The sequence below is a fragment of the Cervus elaphus genome, chromosome 30, assembly GCF_910594005.1.
Source record: "Cervus elaphus chromosome 30, mCerEla1.1, whole genome shotgun sequence".
Taxonomy (NCBI): domain Eukaryota; kingdom Metazoa; phylum Chordata; class Mammalia; order Artiodactyla; family Cervidae; genus Cervus; species Cervus elaphus.
The window spans coordinates 14,977,334-15,000,458 of NC_057844.1; the positions used below are offsets into that span (position 1 = coordinate 14,977,334).

General features: G+C 36.9%; 1 protein-coding gene across 1 annotated transcript in view; it reads right to left on the reverse strand.

Moving 5' to 3' along the window:
• Positions 1–1,507: 1,507 nt before the first annotated feature.
• The window catches only part of CCDC122 (coiled-coil domain containing 122), a 28,654-nt gene continuing 7,036 nt past the window's right edge, over positions 1,508–23,125 (reverse strand). Inside the window, exons 5-7 of the mRNA XM_043892300.1 lie at positions 17,176–17,574; positions 16,311–16,427; positions 1,508–2,177 (exon numbers count right to left, since the gene is read on the reverse strand). Of these exons, the coding sequence (XP_043748235.1) occupies positions 2,028–2,177; positions 16,311–16,427; positions 17,176–17,574 (666 nt within the window). The 3' untranslated portion in view covers positions 1,508–2,027. The remainder of the gene's footprint in view (positions 2,178–16,310; positions 16,428–17,175; positions 17,575–23,125) is intronic.

Sequence of the window (23,125 nt, forward strand, 5' to 3'; positions counted from 1 at the left end):
TTGGCTTCTTTCACTTAGTAATATACATTGAAGTTTTCTCATATCTTTTCATGGCTTGATAGTATTTCTTTCTTTAGCACTGAATAATATTCCATTATTTGGCTGTACCACAGCTTATTTACTCATTCACCTACTGAAGATCATCTTGACTGCTTCCAAGTTTGGCAATTATGAAAAAAGCTGCCATAATCACCTGTGTTTTGGTGTGGATATTGGTTTTCTATACTCCTTTGGATAAATACCAAAGAGTGTGACTGCAGGACCATATCTTAAGAGTATGTTTAGTTTTGTAAGAAACCGCCAAACAGTCTTCTAAAATGACTTGCCTTCCCAGCAGCAATAAATGAGAAGGTCTCTGTTGCTCCACATTCTCATCAACATTTGGTGGTGTTGGTGTTCTAGATTTTGATCATTCTGATAGGTATATGGTAGTACCTCGTTGATTTATTTCTCATTTTCCTGATGACATTTCATGTGGAGCATCTTTTCATGTGCTTATTTTCCATCTGTATATCTTCTTTGGTGAGGCATCTGTTAAGGTCTCTGGCCCATTTTTCAATCTGGTTATTAGTTTTCTTATTGTTGAGTTTTAAGAATTTACTTTATATTTTAAATAATGCTTCTTTACCAGGTTTGTCTTTTGTAAATATTTTCTTTCAGTCTATGGCTTGTCTTATCACTCTCTTGACAGTGTCTATCACAGAGCAGACATTTTTAATTTTAATGACGTCTAGCTCTTCAATTATTTCTTTCATGAGTTGTGTCTTTGGTGTTGTATCTAAGAAGGACATCCCTATGCTGATGGTCATCTAGGTTTTTTCCTATGTATCTTCTATCAGTTTAATAATCTTGCATTTTGAAGTTATGTCTGTGATCTACTAACCTTAACCCCAGTCCTAAAAAAAGTAGCAAGAAAAAAAAACAAACAAAGCTTAGCTCTAGAGTCATGGACCAAAGCTGGCTGTGTTACAGCATAAGCCACTTGAAGTGTTAGTGATTAGCCATGCAAATTCCTAATAGGACTACAATTATTAGGCATAATAAGATCATTAATATCAGGTTTTAAATCAGCTATAATCCAGCTGAGTCTTTGCACATACATAGATGAGGACAAAATGGACCTGAGATACTTTTTTGATGTTATTGCTTTGAACTCATTAAATCCTAAAAGTGAATATTTTAAAACTGTGTCTTAAATAATTAATAATTTATTTCTGCTTCTAAAAATTTGATTCAATGGAGCCACAAGAAGGAACACTTTTACTCTAAAAGTGACAAATTAAGTATTGATTTGTTGCTGTGGACGTAGTATATTACTTTCAATGAGAAAAAATACATGCTAGTCTACACTGGCTAACATTCATTTTTCAAGAGCTGGTATGTTTGTCTTATATGATGCTCTAACTTTAGTTATAAAATAGTAAGAATGTATAGACAGAAAAGTGAACACAAGATTGTATACATTGCAAAGCTCTAAAATACATTTATCCAACAGCAAAGAAAAAATGATTGTTACCTTCTGGATAAAAGAGAAAACTAAGTAAATATCGAAAGCCTTGAATACATAACAACATTATAATAAATGTCAATATTTATGGACTTCTTTGAAGCCAAGGTCAAAAAGCAGGTTGTCTGAAACAGACAACCATTTAAAATATCTTACAAATTCAAACCATTGAAAATTCAAGTGCTTCTTTTCTTCTAAATGTTAGCTTCATATAATAGTGAAGGCAACATGTTTATAAATAGGCATTGATGAGTTCAGGATATCTTATACAATCAAAATAATTATACAGAGTCTTTCACTATTCTGTGAGCCTTCCTACTGTCTCTCTATTGCTATCAATTATAGAGTTGGAAGGAACTTTAACAAAAAGATGACTGACTCAAAAAAGGAGAAAATATATCTGTCATTAAGACAACCCCTTGATGGTGGATGCTGCTGTTAAGACACAAAGGGTTTTCTCACCCTTCTATCCCATAATTTTTCTGGCATAGTGTGTGCTCTACGACACGCTATAGCCACGCTAGTCTCTCATTCCAACACGTCGTCTCAGTTCAGCGGCGGTTTTCTCCAGCTGTTGGATGCTCCATTGCCACTGTCTTCTGTTTGAGTGAAGCTTGTTTACCTGACAGTGCAAACGCTTGAGAATTGCACTGTATCTTTTATGTTGTACCTATTAGAAGAAGAGCACATATCAACAGGGCTTGAGAAAGAAAAGCAGTAAAGAGCCATAAAGGATATTTTGACCACTCTAAATAAGAAAGCACTCAATTAAAAATTACTTAACAAATAATAATGACTATAAAAATAAACAGTAATTATAACTATTTACTCAATGCTTACTACATGTTAGATACTGTGATGAGAGCTTTTTACATATAATTAAATCCTCGTAACTCCTTATGATGTAAAGATTATTATTCCCATTGTTGTATAAACTGAAGATCAAAGAGTTTAAGTCACACATTCAAGGTTTCACAGCTGGGAAATGATGGTGTTTGGGATTTGAACCCAAGGCAAGCATTTGTGATGGAAGGCCTTCTACTTATCAAAGTAGTTTCCAGTTAAGAGAAATTTTTTTTTTTTTTCTTTATCAAGTGGTTCACTGAAACATAGACCCAACTGATCTAAAAGATTTGGGAAATAATGTAGGCCATTTTCCTGCCAGTAGGTCAGTATTTATGCATGATACAGTACAACACAATTAACCACATTTTGTTTATCTGTTCATCCATCTAAGGACATTTGGGTTGTTCCTCTTTCTGGCTATTGTGACTAATGCTACGATGAATGTGGATGTATGAATATACCTCTGAGAGACGGTTTTCAATTTTGGGGGGCATATGCCCTGGAGTAGAACTGTTGGATCATTTAATAATTCTATTTGGAGGAATTGCCATGCTGTTTTCTACTCTGGTTGTACTAGTTTACGTTCTCCCCAGCATGGAGGAGGGTTCCAATTCTGCACATACTGAAAGTACTTTATACTATCTGCCTTTCTGGTCATAATCAGAGCCCTCTTAGTGGGTATGACATGGTACTTCCTTTGAGTGTGACAGTGGTGTTGTGGTAAAATGTCCTTTTTAAATGAACTGATAGAATAATATTAATAGAATAATGGGACTGTGAAAGTTACCTCTTCATTCTCATATCTGTTTAAGAGAGAGCTCTAGTCAATTAGGAAGGTGATTCTAGGTCAATACAAAAAAGAATCAAGTTGTCAAAACACCACGCCACATTTATCAGAGTAACCAATTTGCCAAAATAAGCTTATAGCTTAAGATGGCCATAGGAGGACAAGACTCTGGGTTTCTGGGGCCTTAAGACTCTGCCCCAAGCTGTTTTCCCTTCTCTCTGTAACTCAGCTTTCCTTTCTACTGGGACCCTTCTTCCCGGGACCCTCAGGGGAGTGCCCCTCTCTCTCTCAGAGCTCCTCCCTTAGTGAGTTCAGAGCTTCTTTACCTTTATTATGCCATGGCTCATTTTGATAGGATAGCAAGGACCACGGACTCCTTAGAATGTTTTTAAATGTATAAAATACAATACATGGGATTACAAAAGAAATCAATTATATGGAAACACAGTTCTGCAGAGCATCAGGGGAACTGGGACAGAGACACTCTAGGCATTCCAAAATACTGATATAAAAACTCATCAACTCATTAAGACTTCACATAAATAACTAAAAGCTTTATATATCTTTTTAAGTTTTCAGTTTTTTTAATTCTGCAAATTCAGATAGTTCATTCAAACTGGTGAACTAGGCCTCCTGATATGTTGGCAAAACAGAAACTGACTTTAAAAGAATTATAAATAAATTAGTAAACAGAAACATTATCATATTAGGCAATGAAACTATATTCAAAAGAAGATTTTAATATATCAAATATATTCAAAGGGATATATATCAAGTTGGGCTTCCCAGGTGGTGCTAGCAGTAAAGAATCTGCCTGCCAATGCAGGAGACTTAAGGGATGAGAGTTTGATTCCCTGGGTTGGGAAGATCTCCTGGAGTAGGAAATGGCACCTCACTCCAATATTCTTGCCTGGAAAATTCTATGGGCAGAGGAGCATGGTGGGTTACAGTTCATGGGTCCACAAAGAGTCAGACGTGACTGAGCAACTAAGCACATGGCATCAAGTTATATCTATGTATATAATGTGTATCACTGTTTATAATATATATTAATATGTAATAAATGCATCCATTGATATATCCAATAGACTACATTAATAAGAAGAATAGTCACAAAATATGCTTATATTCATGTTCATAAAATATATTAATAGAATCAAATAACTATAACAAAATTTTGGTTAATCCATAAATCATACTAGCCAGCTTCTAAAATTATTCTTCAGGAGTGAAGCTGTGAAACTCCTTGGATAAAACCACCATGGATCAGAGTAGAGATGTGCACAGTCCCCTTAGTAGGACTGTAGATTACCAGCCTTGGCTAGATATCACAGAAGGTATTAATATAAACTAAAGGAAGAATAATCCATCAGAAGGGATTATGTGAAGAACACAGCATAAAAATATTTATAGGCAAGTGAAGACAGTTCCCACTCAGTGACTCTCTGATAAGAATGACACTGTTATGGAGATTGGCTCCTTGAGTGTCCAGAGCCAGAGGTCAAGAACACTCAAACTCAAGTGATGGACTTGATTTCCATGCTCAGTAACCAGCTTTGTGATAATCTGGCTTCCAGTGTCGTTTCCTTACAAGGAGAATAAGCACTAATGACCGATACAAATTTTCTGATTTCCTTGAGAGTTTTGTGCATTCTTGTAAATTAATAAACTGGCATTTGAGTTTTATATAGTTGCGATTTGTGAACTCTACTAACACTTCTCTGTATCTACCCAATCCTGGGATACTTACAAGGTCAAGTTTCTAAGCTCAGAGGCTAAAAGGCAGTTGTGGCCAAGAAGTGACTTCGTAAAGGTGAAGGGCACATTGGGAGCCTTCTTGGAGGCCAGCCTCTATTGGTATAATTCTGACTTTGGTAAGTGTCAATACTTAAACCTGAATACCATTATACACCTAAGGATGTAGTGGTTCTGTAGAAAATATAGCTTTCTTTTGCCTCTAGGAAATGGATACATTTCTATTCTTATCTAGTTATTGTTACCCCTGTGGTGGAAATGAGAATAATAGTGACTTCCCTGGTGTCTCAGACAGTAAAGTGTCTGCCTACAATGCAGGAGACACGGGTTCAACCCCTGGGTCAGGAAAATCTCCTGGAGAAGGAAATGGCAACCCACTTCAGTGCTCTTGCCAGGAAAATCCGATGGACAGAGAAACCTGGTAGGCTACAGTCCATGGGGTCGCAAAGAGTCGGACATGACTGAGAGACTTCACTTTCACTTCACTTTCACCCTGCGGCAGAAATGAGAATAATGAAGCAGGGGTGGTGCCCACAGAATATAGAGGTAACAAGAACCGCCTCTTCATTCCCTTCGCTCTAGACATACTTCACTTCTAGAATCTGAGTCCAGGTATGTTCTCATCTTAAGACCTCTGCACCTGTTTTTTCCTTTGCCTGAAAAACTATTCCTCAGACTTTCATGATTAGCTCCTTCACTTCACTTCAAAACAAAACAACACTTTGTTTTGAAAGTTGAACGGACTTTGATTCCTGAGATAAACTTTGCTTGGTCATGAGGTATTAACTTTTTTATATATACCAGCTATAGTCAATTGAAAATATTTTGCATCTATTTCTTGAGGAACACTGGTCTGGAATTACTTTTCTGATAATGTTCCTGTTCATCTTGTGTGTCAGGGTTAGGCTGGCCTCCCAAAATAAGCTTGGAAGAGTTCCCACCTCAATTTTCTGAAAGAATTTGTACAATCTAGGTATTATTTCTTCCTTAAATATGTGATAGAATTTACCAGTGAGGTTATGTCAATCTGAAGCTTTCCTTATGGGAAGGGTTTTAATTATCAGTTCAATTTCATTGATTTCTAATTCATACCATTTATATAGCCTAATTTGAAATGGATCATAGAGCTAAACATAAAAGTAATTTCTTCCTGTGTTAATGATGATATGTGTATTTTTCAAGGAATTTGCCCATCTTATCTAAGTTGTCAAATTTATTGACATGAAGTTGTTTAAAAGAGGCTTTTATCACCCTTTTAAGTCTATAGGACCTAAAGTAGTATCCCCACTATCCTCCTTTTTCTGATCAGTATTGTTACACTTTATCAATTTTATCAGTCTTTTCAACTTTTGGTTTTGTCAATTTTTCTGTTTTTCCATTTTCTATTTCTTTCAATTCTACTATTTATTATGTCATTTCTCCCTATTTGCTATTGGCTTATTTTTCTAGTCCCCAAGATAGAAACTTAGATAATTGTTTCTAAACCTTTTTCCTCTCTAATATACACATTTAAAACTGTAGGTTTTCCTCTAAATACTGCTTTAATTGTACCTCACAATATTTACATGCTGTTTTCATTATCATTCAATTTCAAATATTTTCTAATAATTCTTGTGATTTCTTCTTTGACTCACGGATTATTTATAATGGTGATGCTTAATTTCAAAATGTTGACATATTTTCTAGCTTTGCTATTGTTACTGACTTCTAACTGAATTCTGCTGTGATTAAAGAATACAAAATTCTTTGAAATTTATCATCCAGTATACTGTCTATCTTGGTTGAAAATTTCATGTACATTTGAAAACAAAGTATACTCAATAGTTGCTAGGTAGAGTATTTTATAAGTGGTAATTAAGTTTAGTTGGTAGATTAGTTGTTCAAATTTTCTATATGCTTGCTTATTGATTTTCTATATTGTTCTATCAATTACTCAAAAAAGTTAAGCTCTCTAGTATGACTGTAGATTTGTGTCTTTTTCTTTTTAATTTTTGTCCGTTTCTACTTCTGTATTTTGAAGCACTGTGATTAGGTAAATTTACATTCATTATTATTATTCATTTCTGACAAATTGACTGGCTCTCTTCAACTTTGGGGGTAGTACATACCTTAGAATCTACTTGATATTAATATAGTCATGACCAGCTTTCTTAAGATTGATGTCTTCACAGTTTATCTTTTTCCATCTTTCAAATCATGTGTCTATATTCAAAATGTATCTCTTGTGAAAAAGTTATGTTCCCAAACTGTTTTTTCAATCCAATCTGAAAATTTTTCCCTTTTAATTGGATTGTTTAGTCCATTTACATTTGGTATAACTAATGGTATGCTTGGGTTTAAGTCTACCATTTCAATATCTGTGTTCTATTAGTCTCTTTTGCCTTTTGTATTTCTTACTTATTTTCTGTCTTCAGAGTGGATCACAGGCCTAAATATAGAATGCAAAACCATAGAACTCCTAGGAGATAGCACAGGAGAAACCTAAATGACCTTGGGTTTGGTGATGTCTTTTTATACACAACACTGAAGGCACAATTCATGAAAGAAGTAATTGATAAGCTGGACCTCATTAAGCCTCTGCTCTATAAAAGATACTGTCAAGAGAATAAAACAAGACACAGACTGGGAGGAAATATTTCCAAAAGACGCATCTGATAACTGCTATTCAAAATACACAACAAATTCTTAAAACACAACAAGAAAAAAATAACCAGATTAAAAAATAGGCCAGAAACCTGAACAAACACCATATCAAAGAAGACAAACACATGGTAAATAAGTATATGAAAATATGCCCAACATGAAATGTCACCAGGGAAATGAAAATCAAAACAACAAGATATCACTACACATCTATTAGAAAGGCCAAAATCTGGAACACCGACAATACCAAATGCTAGTGAGGATGTGGAGCAATGGGAACTCTCTCATTCATTGATAGCAGGAATGCAAAATGGTCCAGCCACTTTGGAAGACAATTTGGCAATTTCTTACAAAACTAACCATACTCTACCACATGATCCAGCAATCATAATCTTTGGCATTTACCCAAAGTGCTTCCCTGGTGGCTCAGTGGTAAAGAATCTGCCTGCAATGTAGGAGACTGCCTGCAATACAGGAGACCAGTTTGATCCCTGGGTCAGGAAGTTCCTCTGGAGAAGGAAATGGCAACCCATTACAGTATTCTTGCCTGGAAAATCCCATGGACAGATGAGCCTAGCAGTACAATCCATAGGGTCACAAAGAGCCGGATATGAGTGATTGATTAAACCAATTCAATTCAAGCGAGTTGAAAACTGATGTTTACACAAAAACAGATGTTTATAGCAGCTTTATTCATAATTTCTCAAGCTTGGAAGCAACCAAGATGCCCTTCAGTAGGTGAAAAATAAACTATTGTATATCCAGACAGGCTGGTTCCAAATTGGGAAAGGAGTACGTCAAGGCTGTATATTGTCACCCTGCTTATTTAACTTATATGCAGAGTACATCATGATAAATGCCAGACTGGATGAAGCACAACCTGGAATCAAGACTGCCAGGAGAAATATCAATAACCTCACATACACAGATGACACCACCCTTATGGCAGAAAGTAAAGGGTAACTATAGAGCCTCTTGATGAAAGTGAAAGAGGAGAGTGAAAAAGTTGGCTTAAAACTCAACATTCAGAAAACTAAGATCTTGGCATCTGGCCCCATCACTTCATGGCAAATAGATGGGGAAACAATAGAAACAGTGACAAACTTTATTTGGGCTCCAAAATCACTGCAGATGGTGACTGCAGCCATGAAATCAAAAGACGCTTGCTCCTTGGAAGAAAAGCTATGAACAACCTAGATAGCATATTAAAAAGCAGAGACATTGCTTTGCCAACTAAGGTCCATCTAGTCAAAGCTATGGTTTTTCCAGTAGTCATGTATGGATGTAAGAGTTGGACCCTAAAGAAAGCTGAGCACTGAAGAATTGATGCTTTTAAACTGTGGTACTGGATAAGACTCCTGAGAGTCCCTTGGACTGCAAGGAGATCAAACCAGTCCATCCTAAAGGAAATCAGTCCTGAATATTCATTGGAAGGACTGATGCTGAAGCTGAAACTCCAATACTTTGGCCACTTGATGGGAAGAACTAACAAATTGGAAAAGACCCTAATGCTGGGAAAGACTGAAGGCAGGAGGAGAAGGGGATGACAGAGGCTGAGATGGTTGGATGGCATCACCGACTCAATGGACATGAGTTTGAGCAAGCTCTGGGAGTTGGTGATGGACAGGGAAGCATGCTGCAGTCCATGGGGTCGCAAAGAGTGGGACACGACTGAGCGACTGAATTGAACTGAACTGATATCCAGACAATGGAGTATTATTTAGCAATAAAAAGATAAATTAAAAAAAAAAAGATAAATAAATAAAAGAAAAAAATGAGCTATCAAGCCATGAAATGACACAAGGAAACTTAAGTGCAATTAAAGCCAATCTGAAAAGGCCACAAAGTATATGATTCAAACTATATGACAGTCTGGAAAAGGTAAAACCATGGAGACAGTAGAAAAATTTTAGATAATTTTTAGAAATTTTTAGAAAATTTAGACAGTAGACATTTTTAGAAAAGGTTGGACTTTCCTGGTGGCTCAGATGTGAAGAATCTGCCTGCAATGCAGGAGACCCAGGTTCAAACCCTGGGTTGGGAAGATTCCCTCGAGAAGGGACTGGCAGCCCACTCCAATATTCTTGCCTGGGAAATCTCATGTACAGAGAAACCTGGCGGGCTACAGTCCATGGGGTCACAAAGAGTTGGACACAACTGACTTTCATGGCTTTCCTGGTTGCTCAGAAGGTGAAAATATTGGGAGAAAAGTCCAAAAGACATAGACTCATATTCTATCCTGTCTCTTTCACTAGCTATATAAAATTACACAAGTTATTTAAATTTTCTGAAATTCTATAAAATATGTCACTATGAGAATTTAAATGGGATAGCTTATAAAAAGTGCTTGAAAAATACCAGGCAATCAATAAATAACAACAGATTTAATAATACTGAACATTTCTCCTCGTATTTTTGTTACCATGTTATCTAGCTATCTGAATCATTCTTACCTTGCCTTTGATTTACCTTTCTACCTTTGTTTCTTTGGGTTTTTCACCTAGGACAGGCTTTCTAGTTGTGTGGTCATTTCTGTGGCTGACCTCAATAATTCAATGGATTATTTAATTGTGTAAGCTGTAAGCTGTACTGTAACAAGTTAAATGTGTTTTGTTCCTGCTCCCTAGTAGCTCCAAAAGCACTCTTAAATTTTTCCTGTCCTTTAAATTTGGAGCCAAAATTGAACAAAATTTAGGCAAGAGTAACCAGCAATGAATCTTAAGATGCTTTCAGTTCAGTTCAGTCACTCAGCTGTGTCCGACTCTTTGCGACCCCATGAACCGCAGCACACCAGGCCTCCCTGTCCATCACCAACTCCCGGAGTCCACCCAAACCCATGTCCATTGAGTCGGTGATGCCATCCAACCATCTCATCCTCTGTCGTCCCCTTCTCCTCCTGCCCACAATCTTTCCCAGCATCAGGGTCTTTTCCAGTGAGTCAGCTCTTCTCATCAGGTGGCCAAAGTATTGGAGTTTCAGCTTTAGCATCAGTCCTTCCAGTGAACACCCAGGACTGATCTCCTTTAGGATGGACTGGTTGGATCTCCTTGCAGTCCAAGGGACTCTCAAGAGTCTTCTCCAACACCACAGCTCAAAAGCATCAATTCTTTGCTGCTCAGCTTTCTTCACAGTCCAACTCTCACATCCATACATGGAAAACCATAGCCTTGACCAGACAGACCTTTGTTGGCAAAGTAATGTCTCTGCTTTTTAATATGCTGTCTAGGTTGGTCATAACTTTCCTTCCAAGGAGTAAGCGTCTTTTAATTTCATGGCTGCAATCACCATCTGCAGTGATTTTGGAGCCCAGAAAAATAAAGTCTGACACTGTTTCTGCTGTTTCCCCATCTATTTCCCATGAAGTGATGGGACCAGATGCCGTGATCTTAGTTTTCTGAATGTTGAGCTTTAAACCAACTTTTTCACTCTCCTCTTTCACTTTCATCAAGAGGGTTTTTAGCTCCTCTCCACTTTCTGCCATAAGGGTGGTGTTATCTGCATATCTGAGGTTATTGATATTTCTCCTGGCAATCTTGATTCCAGCTTGTGCTTCCTCCAAAACCTATTATCACAAATGTTACTTGCAGCACTCATCATTTGCTAAAAACTTCTTAAATGCTCTAGTTTCCCCTTCCTGAAAATGCTTAGATTTGGCAAATAACAAGTTTTAAACCTTGAACTAAAAATTACTGATCGTTGCTTAATGTTTTGTATTTGAAGCTTTGTGTTTGTATGCTTTGTATTTTGCGTCCCAATTTTTTTGTCAGTGACTCATAACTTATCTTTGTTTTCCTCTCTCTTATCTTTAGCTCCTTTCTTCTACAATGTATATATAAAGACAGAGAGTAGACAGGGGAAAAAAGGCATTTCGGGGTAAGTATTTCAAATACTTCTTTCACTCAGACATGGCCTAAAACAACCAAACACATTTATTTTATTAAAAAAAAAATGTAAAATCCAAAAACCATTTTCATTTTTTCTTAATCCAAAATGTAAACAGTAGCATTAATATGAAGATTAAACATGCAAAGCACAAAATGTTTGAAAGAGTTAAACATTAGAATAAAAGAATGCTATAACCTAGGTAAAAGATGATCAAGAACTGCACCAAGGCCACAGCTGAATACATCCAGAAGGGGAAGGAAAAAAAAAAATACTTGAAAAAGAAATAAGTAATAAAAATCTGTTTAAATTTATCCTCTCAAAAGACTGGTTGTTTTGAGAAAGAAGTTACTTGTATCAATGATAAATTCTCATCAAGCAATAAGAGAAATTGTTGGGGAAAAAAAATGCAGTGTTCTCAAGGCAATGCTGTGGCCTTTGTCCTTCAATGTTATGCTTTATTATAGATAATCTCTAATTTCTTAGATTTTCATTTTTTCATTTCATTTTTTACCCATAAAATAGTAATAGAATTGAGGACTATTTTTGATACATTAGAGTTAATAAAACTAAGATTAAAAAGTCTAAAAGAAACTTTAGTAACCCTATTATGAATGCTTAAAAAGAGTTTATTGAATTTCAGGATAAGAAGTATAATGATGAAAACATTAAAAACTGAATATCAAGCTCAGTGACATTCCCTCTAAATCTAACATTAGTAGTCACTTACATCACCCTTTACCACTAAATATACCCATGTACACTTCTGCTTCTGTCAAAATAAAGTATATGTATTTCATATAACTACTCCTCATGCTAAGTACAACTAAAAACCCTGGACAATGGATATAATATTAACATAAGAAGTTCTGAAAGGTAGAGAGCAGAAAGCAAACTGACTGGAGGCCTTAGGATTCAAGGAACGACTTGGTAATAGCTCCCTGGGTTTTCACTTGGCCTCATATATCACAGATACGAGGAAGGAAGAAAGAAAGCTCGAAATGCCAACAAATGCAGACAACAACAAAACAAAACAAAAAAACTCCATGAAAAGCCTGCTCTCTAATCAGAGGACCAGGAAAAGGGCAGCCTTAAGACTGAAAATGTTGAGGTAGTAGCTACTCTACTGAAGTCAAACACCACAGAAAAACAACAATGGCTCTACCACCACCCACACCAGCAAACACTGAGTGGAAAGCCTAAACTTTCACCATTGCTGGGCTATAGCAGGACCCAGGTCCTCCAGCTGGGCTGGTGTCAGAGAAGGCTGAGTGGGGAGACAGGACTCTTCATTCCCTATGGAAAGTAACACACTACATCCTCTGGTGTGAGGGGAGCCCCTCTGGGGAGGCTAGACTTCTCCATCTAGTGGCTAACAAGGCACTCTCCCCTTTCCCACTGGGAGAGCGTCAGAGGAGGCCTAGTGGAGAGTGGAGGTTTTTTACCATCACTCAGTAGTAGCAAGGCCGCATCTATGTGGGAGCAGTAATGAAGTGCTCCTGCCCCGCCCAGCCAGGGGCTTATCAGCAGAAGCCTAGCGGTCAGCCAGCACTCCCACTTCTGACCAGCAGTAACAGGAAGCCCTTATTCCCTCCACAAGTGACTATGGAGTCTCTGAACTTTCACTACTACGTGGAAGTAACAATGATGCAGAGTCTTACAACATAAAACCCAACATGTCCATATTTCAACAGAAAATCACTCACCAAAGCAAGAACCAGGAAGCTCTCAAACTAAATAAGAAATAACAATCAACATGTGCCAACACCAAGAAAATGCAGAGGTTAGAATTATGTGGCGGGCATTTTAAAGCCATCATCATAAAAATGTTTTGATGAGTAATTAAGGGATGTGCCTGAAACAAATAAAAATATTAAAAGTCTCAGAAAAGGAATAAAAGATACAAAAAACCAAATGGAAAAGACACAATAACTGAAATAAAAAATTTAGTGGGATGGTTCAATAGCAGAATGGAGGGGCTAAAGGACAGAATCAGTGAATGTAAGATAGAACACTAAGGAGTATGCAGTATGACCAACTGAGAGACAAAAGACTGAAAAAAAGAAATGAAGAGAGCCTCAGGGACCCGTGGGACTCTCAAAAAAAGACCTATAATTTCTTCCATGAGAATTCTGGAAGAATAGGAGAAAGAGGGCAGACCTGCAAAAGTTTCAATAAATTAGAATGGAAAATTTCCAAAATTTAGCAAAAGACATAAGCCTACAGAACTGAGAAGTTAAGAAATTAATTCCAGAAAAAACCCACTCCAGTACTCTTGCCTGGAAAATCCCATGGACGGAGAAGCCTGGTAGTTACAGTTCATGGGGTCGCAAAGAGTCAGACACGACTGAGCAACTTCACTCAAAGACAGCAAAGCTTGAAAGCAGCAAGAAACAAATGTCTGAGAGGAAAACAATTCAATTCAATGGCAGTGAATTTCCCATTAGAAATTATGGAGACCAGGAAGAAGTGGCACAGCATTTTTCAACTGAAAAGAACAGTTAACCCAGAAATCAATATCCAGTAAAAACATCTTTCAGAGATGAAAGGGAAATGAAGACATTTTCAGATGGAAAAAAAAAAACCCCAAAGACTGCCACCAGCTGACCTCTCCTAAAAGAATGAATTTAGAGGCTTAAAAGAGAAATAAAACAATAAAAGAGGAAATCTTAGAACATCAGGGAGGAAGAAAGAATATGGTGGAGCAAAAATACAGATAAATACAATAGACAGTGGAGAAGGCAATGGCAACCCACTCCAGTATTCTTGCCTGGAGAATCCCAGGGACAGAGGAGCCTGGTAGGCTGCTGTCTATGAGGTTGCACAGAGTCGGACACGACTGAAGTGACTTAGCACACACAGCACAATAGACAGATGGAAAGGGCTTAGCTAAAGGGTATCAGGTTTCTTTTGAGGTGATGAAAATTTTAAAAATTGACTATGGTAATGGTTACAAGGGCTTCCTTGGTAGCTCTGAGTCCGCCTGCAATGCAGGTGGTGGTAAAGAGTCCGCCTGCAAGCAGGAGACGCATGAGACGTGGGTTCAATACCTGTATTCATATTAAAAACCATTTAAATGAATGAATTGTATGTTATGTGAATTATATCTCAATAAAGCTGTTTTAAAAATCAGAATCATGGTAGCCTGAGAAAAAGGGACAAGAGAACTTTCTAGACATGATGCAAAAGTTTTATATCTTGTTCAAGGTCATGGTAACACAGGTATATATATAAATTGTCAAAATTAAACAAGCTAAAGCCTTACAAATAATGTACCTACTCTTATGACAGCTATACTTTAATAAAAATTATTAAGAATCTCAAATTTCTTTCCAAAATGCTTTTACCAGTTTATACTCATACCAATAGTATTTTAGAATTCAGGTGGTCTACATCTCACAAATTGTAATATTGATAATTGACAGGCCAAATTTTGGGCCTTATTGTGGTCTGATTTATCAGTCCCTTACTGTTAATGAGGTTGGTCATCATTTCCATTGGATTTTATCTTTTTTAATATATATTTATGTTTTAAAAGGTAAGACTTTTCAAACCATATTCCCAAGGTTCTATGGCTTGTTCAAAATTTTCTTATTGCTTAGTCACTTATGTATGTTACAAATACACCCTCTCAAAACGAGTCTAGTCTTCTTTATTGTTATGCTGCATCTCAATAATCTAGAAATTTATGATATAGCCAAAGTAGTATTTAATCATGCAGTTTGGATATATGTCTGTGTCTTTTAAAATAAATACTTCTGTAATGCAAATACAAAGTAATTTTGTCTCCTATATTATCTTTAATCCTTGTGGAAGTCTATGTATGTATGTGTTCAGAGGTAGGAATCTAATTTTACTGCAAAATTGTAATTTTTTCACATGACTAACAGTTTGTTTATTCCATTTATGATGGATTATTTCTGGATTCCTTTTTTCTGCTTCATTATCATTTTTTCTATTTCTATGCCACATATATAGATTTATAATAAATCTTGATATCTAGAAGGGTAAAAATACCCATTTATTTACATTGCTAGTAAAATAGAAGATAAAATTATGGTGTTTCTTAAAGAGAATGTTTTGTAAAGGTGAGGGCTTTCGTCTTCCTGGTGCTTTTTCATTGTGCCAAATTAGTCACAAGCAAGTTGAAAACATGCATCTTTTCATTTTCCAAAGTAATTTTAGAGGGTGAAAATTATTTGTCCTTAACAACATACATTTTTCCCTTTTTGTTCTCCACTCATCTAAACAATGACTATAAGGTATACCAGTGGCATCTCAAATTTAGTCTCACTTTTAATTTATCATTCAGTTTGTTTTCTAATTGGACTATTGAAAATTACAGATAGGAAGTCAGAATTTTAGAATACCAACACTTCCATTGTCTTTACTTTGAAGAGTCTTTAATTTCTGTCTATGAGTGGTCCTTTTTGACTGGATAGCCTCTGCTGTCTATCCATATTAGTTGGTTACAAAGGTGATGGAATGTGGAGAAGGAAACGGCAACCCATTCCAGTATTCTTGTCTGAGGAATGCCATGGACAGAGGAGCCTGGTGGACTACAGTCCACGGGGTTACAAGAGTTGAATGTGACTTAGCGACACCCACCACTACCACCTGATGGAATGAGACCTGGAAGAACTCTAGGCCAGACTGAAATAAGACTCAGTACTTGCTTTTCTTGAATACATTCAAATATTTGAATATTTTGGGAGTTATCTACACTTATCTGTAAATAGTTTGGATGTATCAACTGTTTTTCATAGTTCTTTTCGGTTCTCTAACTGTTTTGGGAACTGACAGTAAACTACACAAATTATGACTACAGTATTAATAAAAGTTTAAAAAATGATCCCATAAAACATTGAAATCCAGATATTTAAGACTTACCTCTATTTCTTTTCTTAATTTTTCATGTGTCTTTATTTCTTCCTCAAGAAAACAAGTTTGTTCATTGATGGATTCTTCTACACTTGTAATTTCATCCTTCAGTTTTGTAATATCTTCCTGTATGTTTATAACATTTAAAATATACATGTCAAACAATGAATCACCAATATAAATCCAAGATTTCCAGCGTTTCTATAATTTAAGATTAACCATCACATTTAATTTTGATTAATACGATTAGAATGTTACTTCTATAGATATAAGGAACAAGAAAGCATTATTCAAACAAGCAAACCTTAGATTTGAAGATACAGAAGTAAAACCAAATGAAAATAAGACACAAAGGAAAGCAGAAGTCATAGCGGCAATTATTTGGCAATGTTGTATAGGATATTTGCTTACTTATTAGCAAGAAATAATAGATATTTTAAGTTTTCATCTCCCAAAATCTTCAAAGAATATTAAGAGAAAGATGCTTAGGGTGCAATTATTAATTCACATTGTTTGTGTAACGGCATTAAGCACACTAAATAGATTTTAATTGGTCTAGATCCACTAGACTGGAAGCTAGTTAACATTTTTGTGAATCACACTTTCTGTAACAAATGAATTAACTGTTCATCTGATTTTGTGGGACTATATATTTTTATTAACCCACAAGGGATTTGGGGATGTTTCCTTTATGCATTTGTACTTCTGGAATAGTTGTTATATAACTCATGTACTTACACAAGTTTTTAAAAGCTATGAATCCAGTTAGAGCACTCATGGATATTTTACTAAGTTAACGATAATTTATCACTGAGTAAGAATACTCACAAAAAAAGGAATACTAGGAAATGTTTTATTAAGTGATATTTCAAACCTGTGCTTGTCTCATCAGGTTTCCTTCTGGATTTTGGAGATCCAGCTTAAGTTCCTCTTTCATTGTCTTTAGTTTTTTAACAAGGTCTCGTTTCTCATTGAGTTCAGTCATGAATGACCATTTGTTCTCTACCTCTCTCAAACTATCTTTATGTGCTTTTATCTTGGCATAGTATTCATTATATTTTATCATTTGTTCCTCAAAATTTTCTTGGGCTGTTTCTATGTCAGATTTAAGCTTCACATTTTCTGCGTGTAAGGATTTGATTTGATTTTCCAGGTCTCCACAGTGAAGTCTGGTTTTCTGTATGGCAGCATCTTGCTGATAAATTTGCCTTTCTGTTTCTTTAGTTTCTGCAGAGACAGATGCTATTTGTGTTTGAAGCTCATGAAGTTCATTCTGTAAGATATTTCAACATTATTATTATTAATTCATGATATTCAACATAAAAAAAGCCATTGTTTTGATCCACAGTGTGTGTAGAAAAATCACTTAACATAAAAAATATTTTTTATCAAATATACAAAAATTGATGCATAATAGAAGAAGAAATGTAATAAAGTAATGAAATTATTTTATAATCAGAGGGAGCCCAGGGTTACATATTTCTTATTTTTTATTGTTCTCAGTATTAAAATTTTATCATTTCTCTTGACATTTTATATATAAAAAATACTTTACAATAATTTTAACAATATATTTATGGGCATCATAAATACAAACTAAAGAAAAAGTTATGATAAAAATGATAAAACTCCGAGTTAAAAGAACAAAAGATCTAAGTTCTAGTGCCCTTAATGCTGTTTACTAGTTGGGGTGATTATACATGCTGTGTTTAGTCGCTCAGTCATGTCTGACTCTTTGTGGCCCCATGGACTGTAGCCCACCAGGCTCCTCTATCCATGGGATTCTCCAGGCAAGAATACTAGAGTGGGTTGCCATGCCCTCCTCCAGGGGATCTTCCTGACCCAGGGATCAAACCCAGGTCTCCTGCATTTCAGGCAGGTTCTTTACCTTCTGAGCCACCAGGGAAGCCCATGATCAAATAGCAAACTTAATTATGCTATTCAAGTCTCACTTTCTTCACTTGTAAGATAAGTATGAAGGTATATTTATCTTTGCCTCCCATGTGGTGCGGTGGTAAAGAATCTGTCTGCCAATGTAGGCTGTTCAGGAAACGCGGGTTCGATTACTGGGTCAGGAAGATCTCCTGGAGAGGGAAATGGCAACCCACTTCCAGGATCTTGTCTGGAAAATCCCATGAATAGAGTAGCCTGCCTGGTGGGCTACTGTCCACAGCGTTGCAAAGAGTCGGACATGACAGAGCACAGATAACTCTTACCTCTCTGGGGCATTTGGCAATTCTAACCAGCACCTGCTTTTTAAAACCTACCCAACACTTCTCTGCTTCTCCTCAGATACCTCTGAGCATTCCTTCTCTGTCTCATTGGTTCCTTCAAATATAGGTTTTCCTCAGGGTACAGTCATCATAATTTTCTTCTCTCATTCTATCTATACTCCTTGGATAATCTTACACATACTTAGATCTTGAGAAACATAGAAACTGATGATTCACAGAATGTAGGTGGCTATTAAGTCCTATGCTCAGCTACCACTGGGCATCTCAAATTCATCGTCCAAAAATCAGACAAGGCCTCCCCTCCTGTGGCCCATCCTGTTCTGCCTTGTATCAGCTGCCAATTGTCAGGACCACAAAAACTCTGTAACACACTAGTGTTTATTGCAGAGTGCCTGATGAACTATGGATGGAGGTTCATGACATTGTACAGGAGACAGGAATCAAGACCATCCCTGAGAAAAAGAAATGCAAAAAAGCAAAATGACTGTCTGAGGAGGTCTTACAAATACCTGTGAAAAGAAGAGAAGCAAAAGGCAAAGGAGAAAAGGAAAGATATTCCCATTTGAATGCAGAGTTCCAAAGAATAGTAAGGAGAGATAAGAAAGCCTTCCTCAGGAATCAATGCAAAGAAATAGAGGAAAACAATAGAATGGGAAAGACTAGAGATCTCTTCAAGAAAAGAGATACCAAGGGAACATTTCATGCAAAGATGGGCTCAATAAAGGACAGAAATGGAAAGGGCCTAACAGAAGCAGAAGATGTTAAGAGGTGGCAAGAATACACAGAAGAACTGTACAAAAAAGATCTTTACGACCCAGATAATCACAATGGTGTGATCACTCACCTAGAGTCAGACATCCTGGAATGTGAAATCAAGTGGGCCTAAGGAAGCATCACTACGAACAAAGCTAGTGGAGGTAATAGAATTCCAGTTGAGCTATTTCAAATCCTGAAAGATGATGCTGTGAAAGTGCTGCACTCAATATGTCAGCAAATTTGGAAAACTCAGCAGTGACCACAGGACTGGATAAGGTCAGTTTTCATCCCAGTCCCAAAGAAAGGCAATCCCAAAGAATGCTCAAACTACCGCACAATTGTACTCATCTCACACACTAGTAAAGTGATGCTTAAAATTCTCCAAGCCAGGCTTCAGCAATACATGAACCGTGAACTTTCAGATGTTCAAGCTGGTTTTAGAAAAGGCAGAGGAACCAGAGATCAAATTGCCAACATCCACTGGATCATTGAAAAAGCAAGAGAGTTCCAGAAAAACATCTACTTCTGCTTTACTGACTATGCCAAAGCCTTTGACTGTGTGGATCACAATAAACTGTGGAAAATTCTGAAAGAGATGGGAATACCAGACCACCTGACCTGCCTCTTGAGAAACCTATATGCAGATCAGGAAGCAACAGTTAGAACTGGACATGGAACAACAGACTGGTTCCAAATAGGAAAAGGAGCACATCAAGGCTGTATATTGTCACCCTGCTTATTTAACTTACATGCAGAGTACATCATGAGAAATGCTGGGCTGGAGGAAGCACAAGCTGGAATCAAGATTGCTGGGAGAAATATCAATAACCTCAGATATGCAGATGACACCACGCTTATGGCAGAAAGTGAAGAAGAACTAAAGAACCTCCTGATGAAAGTGAAAGAGGAGAGTGAAAAAGTTGGCTTAAAGCTCAACATTCAGAAAACTAAGATCACGGCATCTGGTCCCATCACCTCATGGGAAATAGATGGGGAAACAGTGGAAACAGTGTCTGACTTTATTTTTCTGGGCTCCAAAATCACTGCAGATGGTGATTGCAGCCATAAAATTAAAAGATGCTTACTCCTTGGAAGGAAAGTTATGACCTACCTAGACAGCATATTGAAAAGCAGAGACATTACTTTGTCAACAAAAGTCCGTCTAGTCAAGGCTATGGTTTTTCCAGTGGTCATGTATCGATGTGAGAGTTGGACTGTGAAGAAAGCTGAGCGCCGAAGAATTGATGCTTTTTTTTTTTTTTTTTTTTTAAGAATTGATGCTTTTGAGCTGTGGTGTTGGAGAAGACTTTTGAGAGTCCCTTGGACTGCAAGGAGATCCAACCAGTCCATCCTAAAGGAGATGAGTCCTGGGTGTTCATTGAAAGGACTGATGTTGAAGCTGAAACTCCAATAGTTTGGCCACCTGATGCAAAGAGCTGACTCATTTGAAAAGACCCTGATGCTGGGAAAGATTGTGGGCAGGAGGAGAAGGGGACGACAGAGGATGAGATGGTTGGATGGCATCACCGACTCAATGAACTTGGGTTTGGGTGGACTCCGGGAGTTGGTGATGGACAGGGAGGCCTGGTGTGCTGCGGTTCATGGGGTCGCAAAGAGTTGGACACGACCGATTGAACTGAACTAAACTGAACTGAACTATAGCCCACTAGGCTCCTCTGTCCATGGAATTCTCCAGGCCAGAATACTGGAATGGGTAGCTGTTCCCTTCTCCAGGGGATCTTCCTGACCCAGGGATCAAACTTGAGTCTCCTGCATTGCAGGCAGATTCTTCACTGTCTGAGTCATCACAGAAGCCCTCTTTATATTTAACTATTCATCAAATTCTGTAGATTTCCCCACCAGTATAACTATAGGCCTTTATTCTTTTTCTTCTTTAAATAAATGTATACTTATGGGAGGGAAGCACTCACTAAGAAGGCAGACCCAGCCTATCCTTTTCTTGACAGAGACAGGAGAGAGAAGGACACTGAAGATACAACATGCTGATGAACTTCAATCTTTATCTCCAGTTTTGATATTTAAAATGCCCCTTTGACATTCTATTTGGATATCTAACAGCCATCTCAATATACATGTTCAGAAAAGAGCTTTTAATTTGCAAGTCCAATATGCTCCTCTTTCAGCCTTTTTGATTTCAATAAACTTTCCACCTTGGATACAAAAAACCTAGAAGCCATTCTTGATTCATCCCTTTATTTTATCCCTACAACCTATTTAACAGCAAATCTTGATGACTGGGCCTCAAAAATAAAATCCCAACTCACTTGTGACCAGTCGTTGTAGCATGGCCCAGCTCTTAACTGGTCTCCCTGTTTCCATGCTTCCTCCTCTCCCTCAACTAGAACTTCCAACACTGTTCTTCAAAGTTGTTCTGGTTATATAGGTTCTTTGCATTTCCATAGATCTTTTAGAATCAGTCTGTCAAGTTCTCTAAAAAGCCTGCAGGAATTTTGAGTAGAACTGCTTTTAAACAATAGATAAAAGAGAAAGACCTGACGTGTTAACAATACTGAATCTTATGATTCATGAAAATGGTATATCTCTCTATTTTGGTCTTTAATTTCTCTCAACAGCGTGTTGCAGTTTTCAGTACACAGGTCTTACATCTTGTCTTAGTTTGCTACAGCACAGCCATAACAAAATATCATAGACTTAGTGGCTAAAATAACACAAATTTATCCCTCACAGTTCTGTAGGCTGGACAGAGTGTTAGCATAGTCAGGTTCCGGTGAGAACTCTTCCTGGCTTACAGAGGGTCAACTTCTCACTGTGTCGTCACATGACAAAGAGCATGCTCTTTGGTATCTTTTCTTCTAAGGGCACTAACCCTACCACCAGGATCCCACCCTCATGACATCATCTAAACCTAATTACCTGACAAAAACTTCATCTCCAACCACAACCACATGGGTTTTTAAGGCTTCAGCATATGAATTTTGGGTGTGATACAAACATTCAGTCTATAATACAATATTTTTGTTAAATTTACCCCTATTTCATAATTTTGATGCCACTGTAAATGATAATGCTTTTTAAATTTCAGTTTCTAATTGTTTCTTTTAAAATGTAGAAATATAACTGGTTTTTATAATTAATCTTATCTTGCAACCTTTCTAAACTCCCTTATTAGTCCTGAAAAAGTGAAAGTGAAAGTCGCTCAGTCATGTCTGACTCTTTGTGACCCCATGGACTATACAATCTGTGGAATTCTCCAGGCCAGAATACTGGAGTGGGTAGCCTTTCCATTCTCCACGGGATCTTCCCAACCCAGGGATTGAACCCAGGTCTCCCGCATTTCAGGTGGATTCTTATTAGTCCTAATAGACTTTAAAATAATAGATTCCTTAGGATTTACCCCCCAAAAATTTTGCTATATGTGAATAAAAACAGTTTTACTCCCTCCTTTCCAATCGGGATACCTTTTATTTCTTTATCTGTGAAGGAATGGTTTGAATTATTGGCACCACAGAATGAGAAGAAGTGATAAGAAGACATATGCTTGCCTTATCCCTGATCTTAGGAGAAAAATATTCAGTCTTCCACTATTTCGTATGTTGCTTGTAGGATTTATGTAGATGCTCCTTTTAGTTGGCTAGAACTTTCTTCTGTTCCTAATTTGCTGGTAGTTTTTATCTTAAATTGATGTTGGATTATAAGAAGTATCTTTCATGCATCTAGAATTCTCTTTCTAAAAATAAGTTTATTCATTCACTCTTTTGAAGTCTATCAAAACCCTCTCATCAACTCTAAAATAAAGTTTAAGCTTCTTTTCATGCTACACATCTCTTATTGCTTCTCAGAATACACTCTATG